Source organism: Micrasema longulum, unplaced genomic scaffold (genome assembly GCF_059751315.1).
Source record: "Micrasema longulum isolate JH-2025_06_02 unplaced genomic scaffold, ASM5975131v1 h1tg000583l, whole genome shotgun sequence".
NCBI lineage: Eukaryota > Metazoa > Arthropoda > Insecta > Trichoptera > Brachycentridae > Micrasema > Micrasema longulum.
The window spans coordinates 191,786-214,037 of NW_028277779.1; the positions used below are offsets into that span (position 1 = coordinate 191,786).

The 22,252-nt window shown below is 34.5% G+C and overlaps 1 protein-coding gene across 1 annotated transcript in view; it reads right to left on the minus strand.

Annotated features, from left to right (window-relative positions):
• Positions 1 to 22,252, minus strand: part of kibra (WW and C2 domain containing protein kibra) — a 166,059-nt gene that overhangs the window by 82,246 nt on the left and 61,561 nt on the right. Inside the window, exon 3 of the mRNA XM_088228467.1 lies at positions 1,331 to 1,425. Coding sequence (XP_088084593.1) covers positions 1,331 to 1,425 — 95 coding nt within the window. The remainder of the gene's footprint in view (positions 1 to 1,330; positions 1,426 to 22,252) is intronic.

A 22,252-nucleotide genomic window follows, 5' to 3' on the forward strand; every position in this document is an offset into this window, starting at 1 on the left:
TCCTGTACATTAATTATATTTCGAATTGTTTTGAATATATACGTTAGTCTCTTAAGTTTATTAGTAATATTTGGTTATAAATCATGAAAATTATTATTATTTGACAGTTTTCTTTACTTATTTTACCAAGGTTTAGTATATTTAAGTGATGACAATGCTTATTGTGATGATTTCTGCATTTTTAACTTCTAAACGGCCAAAGTTATATCCTCTAAGGTACAAAAATATACCACCAGAATTGATGTATTCATTTTCGAATATATCGTATTATTAATCAATCGAATCAATGTGACAAGAGTATTGTAATAACGTACACTGGTGATCAGTCTTTTACTGACCTGTTTCAAAGGCAATAGGTTTATTTTCTTAAAAAAATAACATATTATATGTTCTATAAAGGGTCAAACAACCGTTAAAATAGTTACTTCATGCCCACCCTGCCAGGAATCGAACCCAGGACCTCAAGAATGGTAGGCGAACGCGCCAACGACTTCACAACGAGGCGGCCTTATCTTCACTTTTATCATAATTCGGTGTCCAGGCGGGTGGAGAACACTACAACTGCCGAAGATGTCTGCCATCGGGTTCGTCATTACAGTTCCCTGTAGATATGTTCTAACGACAATCAACGACAATGAAGACTTCGATACCGACACTCGTGAAATATTTCTTGTTGACAAGACGGCCGCGGCCGCCGTGGGCCGGGATGGCCCCGACTGATGGGTCTCGACGATCGCACTTCTCCGGCGGGTCTTGTAATTTTTTAATTGCCGAGGTATTTTAATTCGATAAGAATTCCCGTAAGCGACCGGCCGCGGAGGCGCCATCGGCGCGGCGCGCAATCACAGCGACGGTTTGTCGGATTGACAAAAAATATTGCTTTGGAACCGGTTTCGTAATATGCACGCAAACACAATGAGTGTAAAAAGGATGCACCCATTGGATGGATTGCAGTGCAAAATCCGTAATTTATGAAATATAGCATTTCACGTAGCTAATAAATAACTGTAAATCATCATAAAATCGATAACCGACATTCAGTCTCGGCGTATTCCGAGTTTGCACTCTATACTATCATGCACGAAATGGATTGATCGACCATGAAAACTTTCATGTTCAATTTATCATCTTTAAATTATTAAAACTAATTTTAGTTCAATACTTAGTCTTTATAGAGATCCCAGATACCTAGGTTTAGTCAAAATTTGTAATGGCGTTATCTGCCGGTCTAAAAGTAATTAATTATTAATCTTTGTTTATAATGGAAAAAACATGAATAAATAAATAAATACTAGTTATTGCAGATTTGGTGAGTAGGAAATTGACTTACTTGGAGAGCAACTTCGGCAGTCTGGAGATAATCCCGCAACATCTCCTCCTGGACCTCGAGCCATTCTTGGCGCGGGTCTTCTAGTTGCGTCACCTCTGAAAACACAAAAAAATCATAAATCACCGAAGTGAAATAAGCGTTGATAAAAGAAGTTCGGAAATTGAACTGTTTGGGAAACGTAATTATTATAAGTTATGCAGAAAGCAGACAGTCCAAAATTTTGAAAAAATGATACATTGATGTTATCGGGTGCAGTAAGGTCAATTCTATGTTCTGCCAAAAACAGCCAGACCGCTTTCATATAAAAAAAACTGTATTAATCACCTTCTGAAAATGGTGTCATCACAAAAACGGCATTTCTCAATTTGCAAAAACACCCACAGAACTAGAAAAATCTTACGGTACTTAACGTAGCATTAAAACTGGTCAAATACATAATTTGATTCTTGTTGGTCATGTTTAAAACTTAGTGTATTCATTGTTTATCATATTTGTTAACCTTTCCCTCACTGAGCATCAAAAAATTACACATGATCCGAACGGGGGGCCCAAACGACCCCAGCGCCTACTTGTATTTGTATATGGCATCAGGAGAATAAAACGTTGGAAGTGTTTATGACCGTGCAATAATTTATTCATGTTTTCGCGTACCTACACATATTTAAATCATTCGTGTATTTTATTCATTTTTATTAGTTTGCCGAATGTACATAAAGTGAAATTGACCAAATCGGTATATGGGGGGTTCGAATCCCCCCTTCGGTCCGGCTAGGTTAAAGTCGAGAACATTCTAACTGTTGGATAGATTTGATTATTTACTCTTTTCACAAAAGTGCTATTATCGCAGTTTCACTTTTCTATGGCTTTCTGCATAACTACGTTAAATTATTATTACTGTACTCGATGACGATTTGACACAAGTAAAATTTATGAACGATAGAACAAAAAGATTTATTGATTTAAAGGGTTCTTGAACTTGGTGTATTTTTGATCACTGAATGAGGAAGCTCGGTGCTATGGAAGTTGGATACAAAAATGTTTTCTTTCACGCAGCAAAAATAAGAACATTTAATTGTATGGCGAAGATTCTGAAAAATGAATGAAAATGAAAAGAAAAAAAAGCAATTATAGAGGGTCGTAGTAGATTTCAGGTTTCCGGCAAGCCAAGTTTCACCAGAACTTGTGACGTCATGGGCGGAGTAATTTCTAAATTACAAAACTGCTAAAGCGCTGATAATACGAAACATCATTTATTTATTTTTTAAATTGGCAGAATTTGACAGAGAAGATGAACTGGCAGAGGGAAGGATTACAGTAATGAAAGCGGTCGAAATGCAGTCGCTTAGATGAATGCGCGGGAAATCAATGTATGACAGGGTTACGAATGGTGAAATCTGTCGGGAGTGCAAATCTGAGATAGGTGTAATAAGATGCTTTGGTCATGTAGAACGAATGGATGACAGAAGAATGGTAAAACAGATTTGTATGTATACGGCGAGATCGAATCGTAACGTAGGACGTGGATGACTAAGAAAAACGCGGTATGATCAGTAAAAAAATTAAATCTCAAGTCTGGTCATGTCAAAAGCAGACACAACCGACGGGCATGTATGACAAGATGTATGATTGTGAAAGAAGCTAGGAATGTATGTCAGGATAGATGTGTGTGGCGGTCCACCTTCTCTGCCTAACCCTACGGGGTAGTGGCGTGATGGTATTAGTATTAGTATTAGTAGTAGTAGTAGTCATTTTGCCTAGTAATCGATAAGTCTATTATAAAATTAGTATGTTAATCAATTAAAACAAAACACGAATTCCTATGCATTTAATTACATCATAACTCTAAATTTGTCGCAACAGAGAGGGAAAATATTTTTGAGAAGGGAATATGGAAGTCTAGGCATTTGCAGGGCTTATGGCCTGTCATAAGCTGATTTTAGTGGCCACTTTACGAGCTGTGTAACATTCACCCACATGATAAATGATTGATTTTACCCACATGATAAAGGTTTCAGATCTTTAACTTCACAAAAGTCAACAGATGGAAAAGTTGAGAAAATGTGGAGATTTAAACATAGGCAGAATGGTGAATGATACCGTGTGTAAAGTGGCTACATAAACCAGCCAATGACAGGTCATAAACCCTGTAAAAACCTAGACTTCCGTATTCCCTGCTCAAAAATATTTTCCTTCACCGTTGCAACAGATTTAGATCTAAAGAACTCCCTAGGGAGGAAATCCAGCTTGTCTACAAACATTTGGACGTACTCAAAATATTGTTGAACATCATTACTCTTTCGTTAAATGCAATGCAAGATAAATTTGCTGCAGCGTTGCGGAAAATTGTGATTGGAAGGAATGTATTGAAACGTTTGCTATATTTTTTTAATGTATCTTTGTTAGCATCAAAACAAGAGCTTCGCCAGTGAGTAACATGCATGTGGCATGTGGCGTGTATTATGTATAGATCGGAGAGGGTTCCCACGGAACACGTGAGCACTGGAATTCCACACAAATCACATCATTACGCCGCGCCGGAGTAACCTCGACCGTAGAGCGATCGGAGCACCGGAGAAGTCACTCCACCGTGATTATGATGGGAAGCCAAGGCCGTCATACCTCCCTCCACCATGACGGTATAGTTGAAAATAAATTCTCTCGAGCGATTACGAAGATACACAACCGACCCTCACCTTTAAGTTTTGGGCAGGCGCATCGATATGTAACAAGGGGAACCGTACATCACGGTACACATATCTGCGCAAGCAAGTGACATAGCTTCATTATGACGTCATATTTAAATATATATTTTCCCGAGACCGACACTACCAATTGCATCCTCGAAATATTCATTTATAGTATTTTTTTTATTTATTCAGAAAAACAACAGCAATACAAAAGAATACAAACAAAATTATTTAAAAAAAACATAAAATAAAGCCAAATCAGTTTTCCACATAAATACAATTATAAAAATCAAGTTCAGTTAGTTTTTGCATGTGAGGATGCGTGGGTAAGTGAGTGGAGTGTGGTTTTGGTAGGTATGTGAATATGTGTATGAGTGTATATGGGTGTGAGAGTGGGTTTATGGACAGGGTAAGTGTGTGTTTGATAAGAGTGAATAGAAACAACTTTAATTAATAATGTAAAAATATATTTTTTTTGTACAGAAACTTTTTTTTATATGATAGTATAGAGACTTTTATTTATCAGTAACACTTTTAACACTATTTAAAAAAAAATAATACAATTTATTTTCTTATTTTTTTGGTATGCTTATTATGAATTTTTACTGCTATGCAATACGGGCCCTCTTTGAATAAATTATTGTTTCGCCAATGGAATTATTTACCTATGTACTTTTATTCCCGGTGTTATGAAACTGGATTTTTTCCTGTGTACCAATAATATATTCAGGGTAGGTAAGGTACCTTCGAAATATATTCAGGGTATATATAGGTTGGGTTTACTTAGAAAAACACGAAATAATTTTAAATCAATAACTATTATAAAATATGTTTAAGCTACAACATCAAACCATTATGCCGTTTCCCCGTAGGGGTAGGCAGAGGCATGTATTTGCATACAGACCTCGCTTCCTCTACATCTACATCTTCTAATGCACGCACGCTGATTATTCCTACTCTTGGCATGTCCATCATAAAGTATTGGTTCATCCCACGTCTTTCTCAGGGATAGCCGAAGAGATAGGAAGTAAAATAGGCTTCTTACTTTTTATCCCGAAAATTTAAAAAATACACCAATAAAAATAATACAATATAGTAACAATGTTTGAAAATGAGAAGGCGTTAAGGTGGGTAAAAAAAAATAATTTGAAATTAATTCTTTAAATTTATATAATTTACTTGTTTTATCTATGGTTAGTTTGATTTGCTTTTCGTTTAATTTTTGTAGCAGGGTTTCGGATTTGTGAACAGAATAACGATGCTACAATACCATAGACTAACGGGTCATCGTATTTATTTAAGCGATAGTTGGAAGACCACGCTACATTCAATCCCGATTAAATATATCATTCCATTGGGAAAATTCCTATTGATAATCATAAACTCTTTTTTACGTTCGAGAGAAATTTCAAGGTGACTTTATGTTGGATCCCTTCGTATATCGGAATTTCTGGAAATGAAAGAGTTGATCACCTAGCAAAGGAAGCATGCCTTCATGGAAGCATCCCTCACTCCTATAGTCGTCCTACTGATGATTGTGTACCAACCATAATTAATAAAATCAGATCTGAGTGGACAATTTTCTGGCAGAATTCTTCGACTGGGTTGTTTTATAAGAGTATTCAATGCTTCATCCCCATTGCACCATGGTTTGAAATCGAAAAGCAATCAAAATTGAATATATCTCTAATATCAAGAATGAGAATGGGACATTGTCTCGTTACCTCACACCTATCGAGAATAGGTGTCTTTACTTCGGCAATGTGTCTTTGTGAAAATGACGATGAGACATTAGATCATCTGTTCTTTGACTGTCCCCTCTACAACAGAAGCGAATTCCTTCAAAATATTTGTGAAGAATATAATACGTTACCTCTTAATGTAAAATTTTTCTCGCCCAGAATGTTTTGGATACTTATTTACTTCTGACTAAATTCTTAAGGTCAAATAATAAAAATATTTGAATTTGTTTAATATTATTTGCCAATTTAAATGATAAGTCTAATTGAATGTCCCTCTTTACTTTTGGCTCAAAATTTTATGTTATGTTTGCGTTTAATTTAGACGGTAATAATATTTATTGTATTGTCACATAACTCTTTCTTACTGATTTTAACTACCTCACATTATAATATAACTTTTCGTGGGTATGGGTTTTTTTTGTCGTTCACTGAAGCGTATATTCTTTAAATTTCTTATTCTTGTTTCTACTCGCAAACGAGTGGAGGCGTATAAAAAAAATATATAAACTCTTACTGTCAAACGACACAACTAATTAATTAGTTAAATAATTTCTCCCTAATGCTCGGGTAAAAGCTATTGTACATACATAATTGGTCCAATATCGTGTTTGCACTTTGCACAATCCTAAGTTAGAATTCAATGTATGTTCAGAGTCAATATTACAATGTCTGCCAAAGAACGCGCAGAATATATTATATTATTATTAGATTTACAAGTAACACGCATACCGCGTGCGTTTTGCCAACAATTGATTGAATATTGAAAATATTTAGCGAACAGGAAGTCCTGTTTCTGATATCTGAGGCATAAATTGTGACGACACACATACGAAGATTTGGACGAGCTAGATAACTGTCTCATTACATATTCATAGCCTCAAAAAAGGCCATTTTCAATACATCGATTGAAGAAATAAAAACCTCATTTAACATTTTTTATGCGTTCATAGAACTGGGCATACAAAATCGTTTATGGAGCAAAGTCAGACGATTTTTTAAATATTAATTATTAAAAATTTTGGAGCGAGTACACGCATATTTTTAAGAAATATAAAATTAACACTTTTCTTGGCACTGCATCGTATAGGACAGGGGAGACTACCAAATAACTATCGACGTGCTTAAAATATGCTAAGAATTTGAGCGATCACAATGAACATTAATGAACATGCTTAAGTTATCGCAGTAATAGGTCAACGCGTGTGTAATCTCTAAGTCAACGCTCGTGTCGGTTTGTTTTTTGATTTCCTCGTAAATAAATACAGTTCACTAGCGAAAAATCGGCGTTTCCTATAAAAAATAATACAATATATTGCATTTGCAAAAAAGTAAGGAGTATCTAATACAAAAATGGTGAAAATTAAATTACAATTACTTTGGGCTTAACCGCCGTCTAAATGTAATAAATAGTATGATAAATAAACAAAAATAGTCGTTTTGGAATATTTTCCATATTTACACCGGTGAAATTCAAATATCTAATTGCGCAGCAGGATTATACGTCGCGAAACGTAATTTTTTTTTTTTTTCTTTTTTAAATTCTAAACAATTTTTTTTTTAGTTCCCGCCAAACTGCAAAAGCAGTTTTTTTGCAGGGATTTCTCTCTTTAAACATTTTTGTAACACAATATAATAAATGTTTACATAAAATATCAATAAAATAAAAGTTTTAAAAAAATTAAATACAAGTAAATCAAGTCTTTTTTGAAAACGAAATATATAAAAAATAATAAACAAACACTTTTTTGACACTGTTTTAAATTGTTTGGTTTCCCCATTTTTTTTTATTTTTTTTTTTTTTTTACAGACTAAACTTAGAATTTAAGAAAAAGATTTTTAAAACCAATTTTACTTTGTTTTTATTCATATCACTATTCTTTATTTCGTCCGGGAGTCTCTTTACTATGCGAGGGAGTATATACGCCCTGGTCCTCTCTCCATACGCATTTATGGCTCTTCTTTCTATGTTTTTAATAATAGATGTTCACGGATTTTACATTGTAATCGCGAATACGATAAACAACCATGATGATAAATTGTTATCACGTCGCTTATTAGCACGTCGATAGTTATTTGTGATTGAGCTGCTGGGTTATGGTTAAATTTCTCTCACAGAACTGTACTCTCAGGCTCACTGCTGCTAGTATTTTTTTTAATTATTAGAATCATAAATGGCGTTGAGTTTGCGAATATCTCGAACGTTTTACCGGTATATAAGGATCCATACTTTGAAAAAGGTATGATAATTAGGAGAGAAAAAATAGGAGGTTAATTACGGCACGATAATGATATTAGAAAGCGAAAATGCTAATATTCCGCTTAAAATAGTATCGCAAATCAATCACTCACCGGCAGTGGGAGGACAAACAATGCGATCATGAAAGAAAACAAAGCGCTGGAAACCCGACAGTGGTGTTTGAAATTTTGATTGATTGAATAAATATAAACTGACATGTATTTTTACGGCAAACGCAACGATAAATATTGCTGAAGTCAACTCGACAGTCTTCCTACGCACGGTATGCGCTGCACAGTGGTGGCCTTATTCTGTAGCTGATTCGTTTCGTAAATTCGGTTGTATCGTATAAGAGGAACGAGAGCGAAATACGATTTTGATTGCGTTAGTGAGATAGATATATGACGAACGAACGAACTTATGGAACAATATTTTGAGTTTGTCCAAATTTTTGTAGACAAGGACTGGATTCAACTCCCTGGGGAGCTGTTTACATTAACACATTACAACAGAGATGAAGAACATTTAAGAGAAGGTAATATAGAAGTCAAGGCATCTACAGGGCTTATGACCTGTCAATGGCTGGTTTCAGTGGCCGTGTTGATAAATCCACCTGGTCCATGAAGAAGTATAGAAATTTAAAAAATAACATTTTCAGGCGTTGCCTAGTATGTAGGTGAAATAATTCAATTAGATGAATCTCACCCGCATAAATGAAGGTTTCAGCTCTTTACCTTCACAAACATCAACAGATGAAAGAATTGAGAGAATATAGATGTTCGAATATGGGCAGAATGGTGAATGTTACACAGTGCGTAAAGTGGCCACTGAAACCAGCCATTGACAGGTCATAAGCCCTGTAGATGCCTTGACTTCTATATTACCTTCTCTTAAATTTTCTTCATCTCTGTTGTAATGTGTTAATGAACTTATGGAACGAAATTGTGACAAAATAAGCATCCAGTTTTGATACCCGAATGAGTAGAGTATTTTCTGAACTCTACGAATCAGGGCCGCGATTACAAACGCTATTTTCATCGGTACATATCTAGACGGTATAAAGTAGCATCGATTTTAGGTTCGAAAATATATACATTTGTACGAAAATTCAAAGTATCTTCGTCGGTGACCCGTAAAAATTGAACATTTCAAAAAAAAATTAAATATTTTAAATATTTATTTTTTTAATAATAAATTTCATATAAGGTACATGTTTTTTTAAAAATTCTATACATATCTACTTTAACACACCTAGTAAATGTTATCACTGTAACTCTCCAAAAAAAAAACTAACTCTTGTGCTTGGAGAGTGACTTATACTGTTGTAGTTGTTTGTTTATAAGGGTTTATATAATTTAAAATACGAGTACATGATAAAAAAAATAAAAACATAGGATATATAAAGAAAAAACATAAAACAATAATACATTCATACTAATTAAAATCTAATGTAGTTTTTACACGTGTTCAAAAAGTTTCTTTAGATTAACTTTAAATTTATTTATTAATATATTATTTTTAATAGTTTTTAGTTCATTAGGAAGATTATGTTATTGACATGTTTAATTTTTATACCAAAAACTTAATTTTACTTTGTAGATAAAATTAAAGATAAATTTTAACTTCCAATTAGAATACGGGCCCTGATTACAATGCGAAGTTAACAGAGTTATCTTCGACTGTCTGTAAGAAAAAATCAATATTTGTGTAAGAAAATGAGTATATTTGCATGCGCATTTAAATAATCTTTCTTCATCGGTAACCTGTAATTAAACATGTTTAAAAGAAAAAAATGTATGCATATTCTGCTTTTCATACAGAAAACTTCATTTAACTTTTTAGATAAAATTGAAGATAAATGTTCACTTATCGTAATCGGGTAACGGTAACGTAAACGGTTTTCATTCATTTTGTTCTGATTTGTCTAAAATTATCAGTATTTTATATTTAAGTAATAAGGGAAATCAAATGAGGCTTCAATTAATAGAAAACACAGCAATGAAAATAATAATTTACTAATTACTACATAAAATATGCTACGAGGGTTGTGTAAAAAATAAGGTTCTTAATTTTTTTTTAGGTTTAAGGCATTTTTTATATGAACTGACTACATCTGAATACATCATTGGAAAGCTTAATTTCTTAACTATTTTTTAACATAATCACCTGATTTTTCAAGGCATTTTTGTTGACGACTAATCCACTTTTGGAATCCAGCTTCAAGGAAGTCCGCCGCCAGTCCGTGGAGGAATTTGGTGACCGTCCTGCTTGTTGAGTTTATGACTCGAGGGACCACAATAAATTCGGAAAATTATTGCGAGACCTTGAAAAAACTCAGAAGAGCCATCCAAAATCGCCGGAGAGGAAGACTGGCGAAATGCGTTAGACAGCACCACGACAATGCGCGCCCGCACGTCTCTCACCAAACTAAGGATTTAATCAAAAATTTTGGCTGGGATCTTGTTGAACAGGCTACCTACAGCCCTGATCTTGCACCGAGTGGCTTCCACTTGTTTCCAAAATTAAAGCAACACTTGGGTGGACAACGTTTCGAGACTGATGAAATAGTGCAGAAAGCGGTCACCAAATTCCTCCACGGACTGGCGGCGGACTTCTTTGAAGCTGGATTCCAAAAGTGGATTAGTCGTCAACAAAAATGCGTTGAAAAATCTGATGAATATGTTGAAAAATAGTTAAGAAATAAAGCTTTCCAGTGATATATTTTTCAGTTCAAATAAAAATTGCCTTAAACCAGAAAAAAAAATTGAGAACCTTATTTTTTACACAACCCTCGTATATACAAAAGTAATTTATGACTCCTCATTAGGAAATCCTATTCTACGATGCTATTCTGAACCGCTCTCGCGGCCGTAGGAAACACTTTTATCTCGCGTATTTTCATTGTTTGTAATACACAATTATTTTTTTCTTCATAGTACTAGTTGATGAAATTCAATGTATCTTGATTTTGAATCGCGCGACTAGTAATAATGGTATAAAAGTCGTGAAGAGATCTCGAGACTTGAAAAATAAATAATCAGTTTGGGTCCGTCTCACACGACACGGCCGGAATATTAATCCATCACCTCCTGCCTGGGTTTTCTTGAGCAAACGAACGCGACACGCTGGTGAATACAAATTCGGGATACATTCACATCTCAACAGAGATGGAGAGTTCCATTGAAGTCTACGCTTGGTACTAAATGTGTCTTAAAACTTATATCATCAGCCGTTCAAACTACATCTCATGGCGCATCAGGGTATCAACCCATTACGGAAGATATGATCAAAAATTACAGGATTTAGGGTAAAATACGGGACACTGCGGTTACAATACAACGTATTATTCTTATTTGAACACAAGACACGGCCAAAATGATAGCGTACCTGTAAAATACAGGTTAGTTAATCATCCTCGTCGGTACAGTCATATTGCTGAGTAAATTTAATTTGTTTTATGTTAAAAAGATGGCTTAGGCTTTAGATGAAAAAACACTATTTGTTTTTTTATTTAATACACACAATACACAATTTTATTATAGTACAATTACATTTTTGTATGTTCCGACTTGTAAGAAAATTCAGCGTTAAGTCGGGACTCTTTTATACTAAAATCAATACATTTATTTATTTATTAAAAATATATTGTAGGGTGGGGTGGATCATGCGCCAATATCCTCTTAAAATAGTACAAATATTAATTATTAAAATAATTCTAAAGAAACCCTCAACATTCAATACGGAAAGTCTATTTAAAATATTTAAGGTTCATACAGTAGACACTCTTTATAAAATAAATTCTATTATACAAATAAATATATTTTTTAAAATTGAGATGAATAAGTCACTCAAATACCAACAAAATATTAAAATTCCTAAATTCCACACAAGTCATGGTCAAAATAGCTTTGTCTTCAAAGATGTAAAAAATTATAATAATCTTTCCAATGAACTAAAAGCTATTAAAAATAATGTATCAATAAATAAATTTAAAGTAAATCTAAAGAAATTTTTCGAACAAGTGTAAAAACAACATTAAATTTTAATTAGTATGAATGTATTATTGTTTTATGTTTTTTCTTTATATATCCTATGTTTTTATTTTTTTATCATGTTCTCGTATTTTAAATTATATAAACTCTTATAATAAACAATAAACAACTACAACAGTGTAAGTCACTCTCCAAGCACAAGAGTTAGTCTCTTTTTTGGAGAGTTACGTGATAACATTTACTAAAAAACATGTACCTTTTATGAAATTTATTAATAAAAAAAAGAAAACAACAGCCATTGTAACAAAAAAAATAATAATTTATAAATAAACCAAAAGTATAAGCCAATCATGGTTTTCTATATAAAAATAATTAATATGTACAATGCAAAAAAAAAAAATAAGAAAAAAAGCGTACCTGTAAAAGGCCACTTCATATAATTAATTCTACTTGTAAAAATATAAAAATAATAATAAAAAATAACATAATAATTTGAAAATATTTTTTTTCTTTGACTGTCTTACGAATGACATTACGAATATTATGACACGTCAATATACATAATAAAAAATTATACGTGTCAAAAATACAATACATATAACTTATTTAGTTATTTTATACATAGTGTAGCAAAGTTAGGACCATGCAGCTAAAATTTGAATTTACTTCTTTAATTATTTCATAAATCTATTGAGTAATTAATTTAAATAGTAAAAATAAAAACAAAATAACTGTTCTTTTATTTTTTTTATTCCCTTTCCACACCTAATGGTGCACAGGGCACTGCATTGGTACTCCAATTGCAGCGTATATAGATTTTTTGTTACGGTAAGATGATCAGTCTTACGCTACAGGTACCAGTCCAGGAACTATGAAATTTTCGAGGCGAGAAAACGCCCTTTTCAATAAATATTTCATATCAACCATGTCGGGAATCGAACCCGAGACTTGTCACATGGTAGGCAAACGCACTGACCATTACACCAGGAGGCCGACAGTAAAATAATTCAATAAAATAATGATAGTAATACATTTATATGGTACAATATATTACATTATTTAGTAAACAGATTAATAAATAATTTTATGTTTCAATTAGCAATAGTTAAAATACATATTCACGAATTATTAAGCATCACTATTAAGTTTATTCGACGATGATATACCTATATATATATATATATATATATGAATAAACGTTACATTATGTCAATTGCATGAAACTTATGTAGGGTGGTATAAAATGCGCTCTGGGCTGGTATTCCAAACGAAATTATAGCGCGGTATAGCGCGTTTTTACGTACTAAATACGCATTATAGCGCGCTGTAAACGCGTTCGGAATACCAGCCCTGATATGGACATCAATATATTATGAGTTGATAAATATGAAACGTCAGTATGTCCACCCAATTTTTTTTGTTGATATTTGTTCTACAAAATGTAGAGAGAAAAAAAGATCATTTCAGTACTGTTCAAATTAAAACATCTTCTTCTTCTTTTCCACATCCGCTCCTAAGTGGAGCATGTGGACATCACCAGTTGCCTTCAGGAGACCCTATCGCCAGCCAGCACTCTCGCTTCTTCCCATGTCAATCCAGCGCCCCTTAATTCCGCCGAATAAAGTCTAAAGATCGTCATTGACGGCCTTCCAGGACGGCGTGATCCCGCGGGTTTAAAGAAGAGGCAACTAGGGTTTAGGTTCTCCTGGGGCATGCGCAGCACGTGTCCAAGCCAGGTCCATCGGCGCATCCTCAAGACGCTCGTTATAGGAGGCTGCTGCGTCCGTTCTCGGACTTCAATGTTAGTTAAAGAATCGAACCACCTTATACCTAATATTCTTCTCAAGCACTTACTCTCAAAACTCAGAAGTTTGGTGTTTTGAGCTTTGGTAAGGTGCCAAGATTCACACCCATATAGGAGAACTGGCACTATACAAGAGTTGAATAATCGGCATTTCATTTTGACAGAGTTTTAGAATTAAAATACATCCTCATTTTTACAATAAAGCAGAGTCAAAAAAACTCTGTTTCAATTCAGAAGCTAGTAGGTCCACATGGACACTGTGGTGGATTGTCGTGGACATACCCGCGTTTGATATTTATCAACTCATATTATATTATCCAAATGCATTCTTATTTCTTAGTAAATACTGCACCATTGCAATAACATTTCATTTAATTATTCATAATTTAATAAATTGTGGTGCTCAAACTCCATAAGACATGTGCCGAAGAATGTGGAGTTGAGACTCGGAGACATCCCCAACGCACAAATTTAAAAAAAATTCATATATCGTGGTTATAAAAGTAAAAGTGACCATTTGCAAAAATGACGAAATTGAGATTATCGACTTTTTGACATCGCATTAGCATAATGCTTGACTGGTAAAAATGCCAAGTCGATCCGACACTCAAATAGTTTAATTTGTAAAATATGTGACCATTTGATAGAAGCTCACAGATTTTTGACAAGTAAAACCGACCAACACACATAGTCACTTTTATTAGTAAATTTAAGATCCAAACAATTGACCAAGTAACAGTAAGTCAATTTTACTTGTAGGTGATGTCACCAGTGAAGAGTTAGTTAGAGTTAGTAGTCAGTAGTCAGTAAGTTAGTAAGTTAGTATACGTTTTGTATTTGACAGATACGTTTTTTTTTACAAAAAGTTCAGAAATAAAATTTATTCTTTAGATTATTACGTAACACTTCTCAATTGTTTGTTCCTTTTCATTTATTTTGTATTTCTGTGTTTATTTAACCTTCATAAATATATAAATAAAAAAAATTGAAATAAAAAATCACAAAAACTTAATTTATAGTTATAAAATAAAATACTACCTCAATCAATGAACGAAACAAAAATGATTATCTGCCAAATTACATGACAAATTTTACAGGTAAAATTGACTGAAGTTTTTCAATTTATTTTTTTATATAAAAGTGATAATGTTTTTAAATATGTTTATATTTTACATTAAAGTTGAAAGTACCGTACATATAATGTAAAATTACCAACCACCTACTTGAAAAATCTGATCTTTGAGAAGCAATTGAACTCTAGAAAAACACTAAAATGGCTCCCCTGAACATTATTGATTTTGTCACTTGGTCAATTTCTCTTGTATGCCCACGATATATTTAACAGCACATTAAATTACAGAAACCAAAAAATAAAAACATATTTTAAAAACTGTTTCGAACTAAAAACAAATAAAAATGACAACAAGATGAGAATTATTCATAAATAAGAAGGGTTCATAGTCCTACGTCGTTTTGTTCTTCCAGGGTGGCAGACGCGAGGAATGTGCATGCAGGACCCCAACAATAATCATATGCACGCCGGAATAATGCCACAGGTCCGCCATAAATCCTGGCCGACCCATCATGTCCCCTGTTCTCCTGGACAAATTGCTCCGAACGGAGAAGTCATTACACCTCTCGTCCGCTACTCGGAATTCGCCCGCCGCATTCGGGAACAAATTACTCATGATGCGTGAATTTTTACTCGACGCGTCAGCAATTTGGAGGCATACGAGCTAATGAACGTGATAAGTGAAATTTTACTTCAATATTCACAAAGACCATTTACAGAGATAATTACAGTGGAAACAAATATATATTTTTACAAAGTATTCATTTTCGCAATTACCTGCCTAAAGATGAATACTATTGTATTGAGGTACGAATTTCGGTATTTTTAATAATCTGTATGTGAGTATTCAACAAAGGACTTTAAATAGGCTATTTAAAAAGTTCAACATGAATTTTGTGACTTTCCCAAAGCTTTATTTTTCGTATGATTTCAGTTAATGATTTTTGTTACATTAAATGCAGGAGTTAGGCAGACGTTCATCCAAACGGAATTGGCGACCAGGTAAGGCCATTGCCGACTCGATCAGCCTCAATAATCTGGACTTGGCCTCACTGTCAAGAAGTTCTTAGAAAATATTTTTTTAGAAAAGTTTTAGTTTTTAGAAAAAAGCCCGATATTTATATCTTGAACTGAAATAAATAAATAAGTAGTAGACACAACCAGCAAAACGATATTTTATTTTTATGCCAAGTGTTGTTATGTTCTAGTAAAATTCTTATTTGGCGCTGGTATTAAGTTCAAAAATAATTATGAACTATTAAAATTTCTAAAAGAGCTAAAAAACATTATTTTATATTTAAATATTGGACTTTATTCTAAAAACTACAACAAAAAAATCCCTCTTAACAGTGAGGAAAAATCCAGGTTATTGGGGCTGATCGAGTCGGCAATGGCCTTCCCTGGCCGCCTATTCGGTTTGGACAACTGTCTGCTTAACACCATGTATACTGTAAAGCCACTCTTGGATATGAGCCCATTGCAGGTGAGATGAACTAGCTGACATTTTAAACGCGATGTAAACTCATTGCTTATATAACATTTCTGCAATCAGTATAATCCAAAAACCCTTTTTTTATTGTTTTCTTATGAAAAAAACATCCATGTTAATTAAAAATATCAGTTAATTTTCAAAAAAAAAAAAAAAAAACTTATATAACTTTGGATCCAAAGTTTGATAATTTTGTCAGTTGGTTCACTTCACCTGCAATGGGCTCATATTTTTGTCAATATTAAACATACCGATCTTCCCAAGTATCGAGCCCGAAATATCACGCAAGGTAGAAAAACTCTCAAACGCGACATTGAGTCGATTGATCTTTTGATTTCCTCTTTCAGGATATATCATATTTGGGAATAGCCATGGAGTCGAAAATACTCTTCCAAAGATCTGGGCCCCGATTACAATGGGACGTTAACAGAGTAACCTAATAATTGTCAATAAGTAAAATCAAATTTTCTGTACAAAAATGGGTATATTTGCATGTTTTTTTTTATTATCGAAACGCGTTCAATAGCAGGTTACCAAAGAAGATATATATTTTTTAATACAAAATATATACACACTTTCGTACAGACAATTTTATTATAACTTATGGTGAAAACAATGAGGAAGTTCAGTGGTTTTTTGAAATATTTTTTAATAGACTATTAAACTAAGCCAAAAATTATTTTTTAAAATTGTTATAAGTCGTATTATCTCAGCGCTATGATGTTTTAAAGATTTGTTTGTATTTCTGAAATTACTCCGCATGTGATGTCAGAGGTTCTTTTCCGCTTATTCTCGGTCAGTTCTGCCGATTCGTCCGTTGACGGTTAGTAAACGAGATATCTTTCACAGCTCTCTCATAAATAAAAAAACGTGGTAAAGAAAAATAATTTAGACATTGTTTACTAATCGTAATAGCACAGTGGCAAGACAGCAGGTATCCAAGCATCGGCACTGGACCGGGTTCGTTTTACGAAGAGTCAGTATAAACTATAAAGTAAGGTACATGTTTTAATAAAGTATGGAAATATAATTTGGAAAATGAGACGGTCGTCACCCGCGAACTTAAATATGACCTGCGAAGTATTCGCTTAAAGGAATTCACTCTGGACGCTGTCCTTCGGCTATGGAGCATCTTCAACTGTGGGGTACATTTAAATAAACGACATTTAATGAATGAATATCCTAGTTTAAAAATTAAAAGTTTAGAAAAGTCAAAATGTTGCTTAATCTATTGGTAGAGTTGCTAAATTGGCAACACTGGCTGGCGGCCTGAAGGCAGAGAGGGGGAAGTGACGGGTTTTATTAGACAAGAATGAAAAAACAAGGGGAGACGCGTACAGCCGCGCTAAATTTTGCGCTTCTCATTTTTGGACCCCCTGTTGCTCCTAAAGTATTAATCTTACGGTAAAAATTAACAGAACCTAATTTGTAGTAAATTTTATGTAAATAATTATTGTAAAAGTAACTTTAGCGCTATTTCTTAAGGTTTTCGAGATTTAACCCAAAATCTAAAAAAGGGGACCTGCTCCCCCTCTCTCGCCCTTAGCACACCCCCCCCCATCGAGGATTTTGAGTACGTTGATCAAGAGATACCACAAGGAACAAGTGTGTCAATTTTCAAAACTACACGAATTATTTCCCCTGAATTTTTGGGCTAACTTTCTTGCATTATCAGTTGTTTTCGGAGTTTCGTTAAGGGCGGTCGGTTTGCCAGCGCCGTGAGCCGCCAAATGTTTTTTTTCATATTTTTATTTTCATGATTACAAAGGTGGTGGTTTTTTAAATTCCTTCCTACTCAGTAACAAAACAATTATACTTATTTTAAATGGCTTGTAGTCTCATGGAGGTAGAGCACGGGTAGGCTGCCAATTTTTTAACAAGGGGCTCGCGGGGGAAGGTGGTTGGGAGGGGGGTTCGTGGGATTGTGGAGAGGGAAGGTAGAGGGGAAGGTGTATCATTTTGTTCTAACTATCCAAAACACTATTGCATAATAATTAAAAAAAATAGTTAATATGCACATCAAACGACAAAATATAGATATGACTCGTTTAATATTAGTTGTAAATGTACTTACCTACCTCAGATCAGACTACTGAGAGTAAAGTGTTCTAAGATCGGCGCAGAAATTGCATTATATACTGATTTGATCTGAGAGTACATATCTATTTTATTTTTTTTTAAGAAATATTTGCGTTCTTATGATTACCCAAATATATAATTTTGACGGCCATTTTCTACGAGTTGTAAATAACTCACTGTTAGAAAATGGGAATCAAGTTGGGGTAGAGTGGGATTCGAACCACGGGCCACAACCCGAGTTTAATGTTTGATTTCTCTTAATTTAACAAGGGGCTCGCGCGAGCCCCTCCGAACCCCCTGCAGCCCACCCCTGAGGTAGGGTTACATAACTTTATTTATGTACGGTAATACTACGAAATGAATAAATAAATCCATTACATTAAAAAATTATTTTAAATGAAGCGTTACGAAGTGAATGCCGATTCATTTAACAATATTAATAAAATATATATATTTTAAAAATGCATTAATTGTGTCTCCGGTACAGTTCGAGAACCCGCGAGCCAGTACTCGCGCGCTATATCTGTGATTCTAGGAAAGGCATAAACGCACGCTGCCGTACCCACATATTTATATATAATTTGTTCCCACAGCGAGTGCGCTGCATTCCTGATTCCTGGCAACAAACAAACTTAAGAATCGTAATGTTACGGAAAAATAAGAATAATCCAATATTATTTGGTGGAATTATAAGTTAAATATACTACTCGAAAAATGCGATACAATTTTATCAATTAGGTACAACAACAACGAACCATCACGCCGTTTCTCCGTAGGGGTAGGCAGAGAGGATAGAACGCCATATCACTCTGTCTTTGCATACAGACCTCGCTTCCTCTACATTCATACATCTTCTCATGTACGCACGTCGATTATTTCTACTCTCATATCATTTTTAATGTATTTGTCGGACTTGATCGTTCCATGTCTTTCTCGGTCTTCCTCGTTTTCTGCATCCATCAACATTCGCATCGTAGATCCTTTTAGCCGTTCTTTCGCAGTCCATTCGCTCTACATGTCCGAACCAACGCAGCACCCCTTTCTTGATTCTGTCGATAATGCATGTCTCAGCCTTACACAGTTCGCGGATCTCGACATTTGTGCACTTATCATACATCGTTTTACCACACATTCGCCTGAGGGATCGCATTTCGACAGCATTTAACCTACTTTCTTCATTATTTTTTCAATTCCATACTTCGCTCCTATACATCAGTTTTTTTTTTGGCTCAAGAACTCCATTGTGAACTGCTAGTTTTGCCTCCTGCGATAAAAAATTGTTTGCTAAAGTAGATTTCAGTGCACCGTTCACCCTGTTCCCGGCTCTCACCCTCCTTTCAATATCTCCAATCAGGTACATATAACAGTTTGAATATATTCTACATTTAAAAATAATTGTATTTAAATTTGCACTGCCTTTTAAAGAAAACTTAGCAAGGAATTATCTATAAAATTGCGAAGCAGGCTCACTAGAATGGGCATCTATTTATGCCTTTGTGAACAGTCTGATTATAAACCTAGTATTGTTGTTTTGAAATTATTTTATTAAAAATCAACCCAGGGGCGCAATTATGAATCTTCTCTATACCCTAGAGAGTGGTTAGGGAATATTTATTTTTTCTATGCGACTAATTTTTGCTTATATATGACCAAACTGATGATTAAACGTCAAAACATATGAACACGTGAAATCAAACATGATGATTTTCATTTAGAACATTATTGCGACCTTAAGCATTACCCAAAACACTTAATTAGGTCGAATTGACCAAACCGTATTAGTTTTTTTTTTCCGTTTTTGAAGCAGTTTTATACACCATCTGACGTTTAACCACCAGTGTGGCCATTATATCAAACAAAGCGCGTCGCATTAAAAAACTAAAAATCTTCAAACTAATCACTCTCTAGGGGGTAGAGAAGATCCAGAATACCACCACTGATGATGGATGATGTAATGCGATCTGAAACGTCGGAAAAGAGTGCAAAAGGCATACGGAATAATTCAGAATAACTCACTTGGCATCTGAATGGCCGTGAAAATAAAGTAAATTTATGTTTAGATTATGTTTAAACAAAAAAAAACAGCGCATTAAGTTCCGCCACCCGTGTTAAGAGCGCTTAGTCTAGTTTATAATAAGTGGTAAGTTATTAGTTACGGGCGCTCCCATATCGACATGCGATACACGGGGGTTTTATTACGCAATTAAATTAACTCTAATTTATCTCAAGTGCTTGGACAAATGTTGACACATCATTTTACATCTTAAATGTTTGTTTATTTACAATCTTCTTCTGGTCTGCCAACATTCATTTACAATCAATACAACAGCGTGTTGTTACGTACCCACCGAAATAAAAAAAGCGGCGAGTTTATTTTTAATTATGGATATCCCAAAGCACGTCTTCATTCTTTCCTGCCAATGTTGGTAATCGGCCACACATAGACTTCGTTTTGGCTGTTTCGGAGCGAATTCCTGTCGTTCTTCTGAACAATTTTTCAAGCATGTTTTAAATATATTTTTTTATCAAAATAAACTGAATTTGTTGCAACAGAGACGGAAGCCATTTTTATTCCCTTCTTAAAAATGTTTTCCCTCTCTGTTGTAACAAATTTAGATTTAAATAACGCCCTAGGGAGGAAATCCAGCCAGTCTGCAAACGTTTGGACGTTCTTATTCTTAGTGGTGGTTTCATCGTCGATGAAACTCCTCAAGATGTCCCTCACCTGTTGATGCATTGCCCCTTTTTCAGCTTTCAAAGACTGTTGTCTTCAGCTGGAGGCGCGATGCAGAGGCCTGGGTGAAGATCTATGCGACATCCTATCGGTGATAGGTAATAAAGAACTCACACGAGAGGTCGTATCATACATGATAAATATAGCGCGGGAAATTGGTAAAATAAACCAAAGTAGGGAACAAAATGCCGAACACTCCTCTAGTGGAACGGAAGGCCTGTTGACTACTGCCAACAGGCCGGCTTCTCCTGAAGAGTTTTAAGTGGTTTCCTCTCCACGTGAGCAAATGCTGAGAAGTTCCTGATTAGCCCACATCCCAATAGTTTAGATAAATTTTAAGATATTTCATTGCAGAAAAATCCACTTTTTGAAATATAAACCTTGTATATTGTAAGCAAGGTAAATAATAAAGCAACTCCCATATAATTTTTTTTTTTTTAATCTTAGTGGTGGGGGTCAGTGCTATGCAAGCTCCTGACGTCACTGCGCCCTGTGAAAATTTATTGCGACGGGTCCCCGTGAATAGTTCTCGCCCTCCAAGCCCAGGTCTATTAAGAGCCTGGCTACTGTGTGGAAGGCGAGACTTAACATTTTGTTAAATCTCCTCCCTCCCCAAAGCACAGATCCGAAAAGTATCGAGCTATTAGGTAGGGGGCGAGCCCTTTGACATCCTCAGGTTTAACCAGTGGTCCCCGAGGATGAGGCTCCTTTTATAATGTAAAGCGTCACATTCACATAGAATGTGTATAGGTGTTTCCTCATCTGCACTGCAGAACCTACATCTAGAAGTTTCGGAAAGGTTCATTCTACTTATACGTCTCTAAAATGTTTCCCTCTCTATTGCAATAAATTTAGATCTTAAAAATTTCCTAGGGAGGAAATCCAGCCAGTCTGCAAACATTTGGACATACAAATATTTTTCAAAATAAACTAATTAGATTAAATAAAGATATTTCAAGAAGACGTGCTTCATGAATTTTGTAAATTTATTATTAGTTTGATAGCTAAGTTAGTGCGGAGAATATTAAACAATATTCGCATCCATCTGTAATTTGTACGTAGGAGATTTATTATTACACCGAATAGC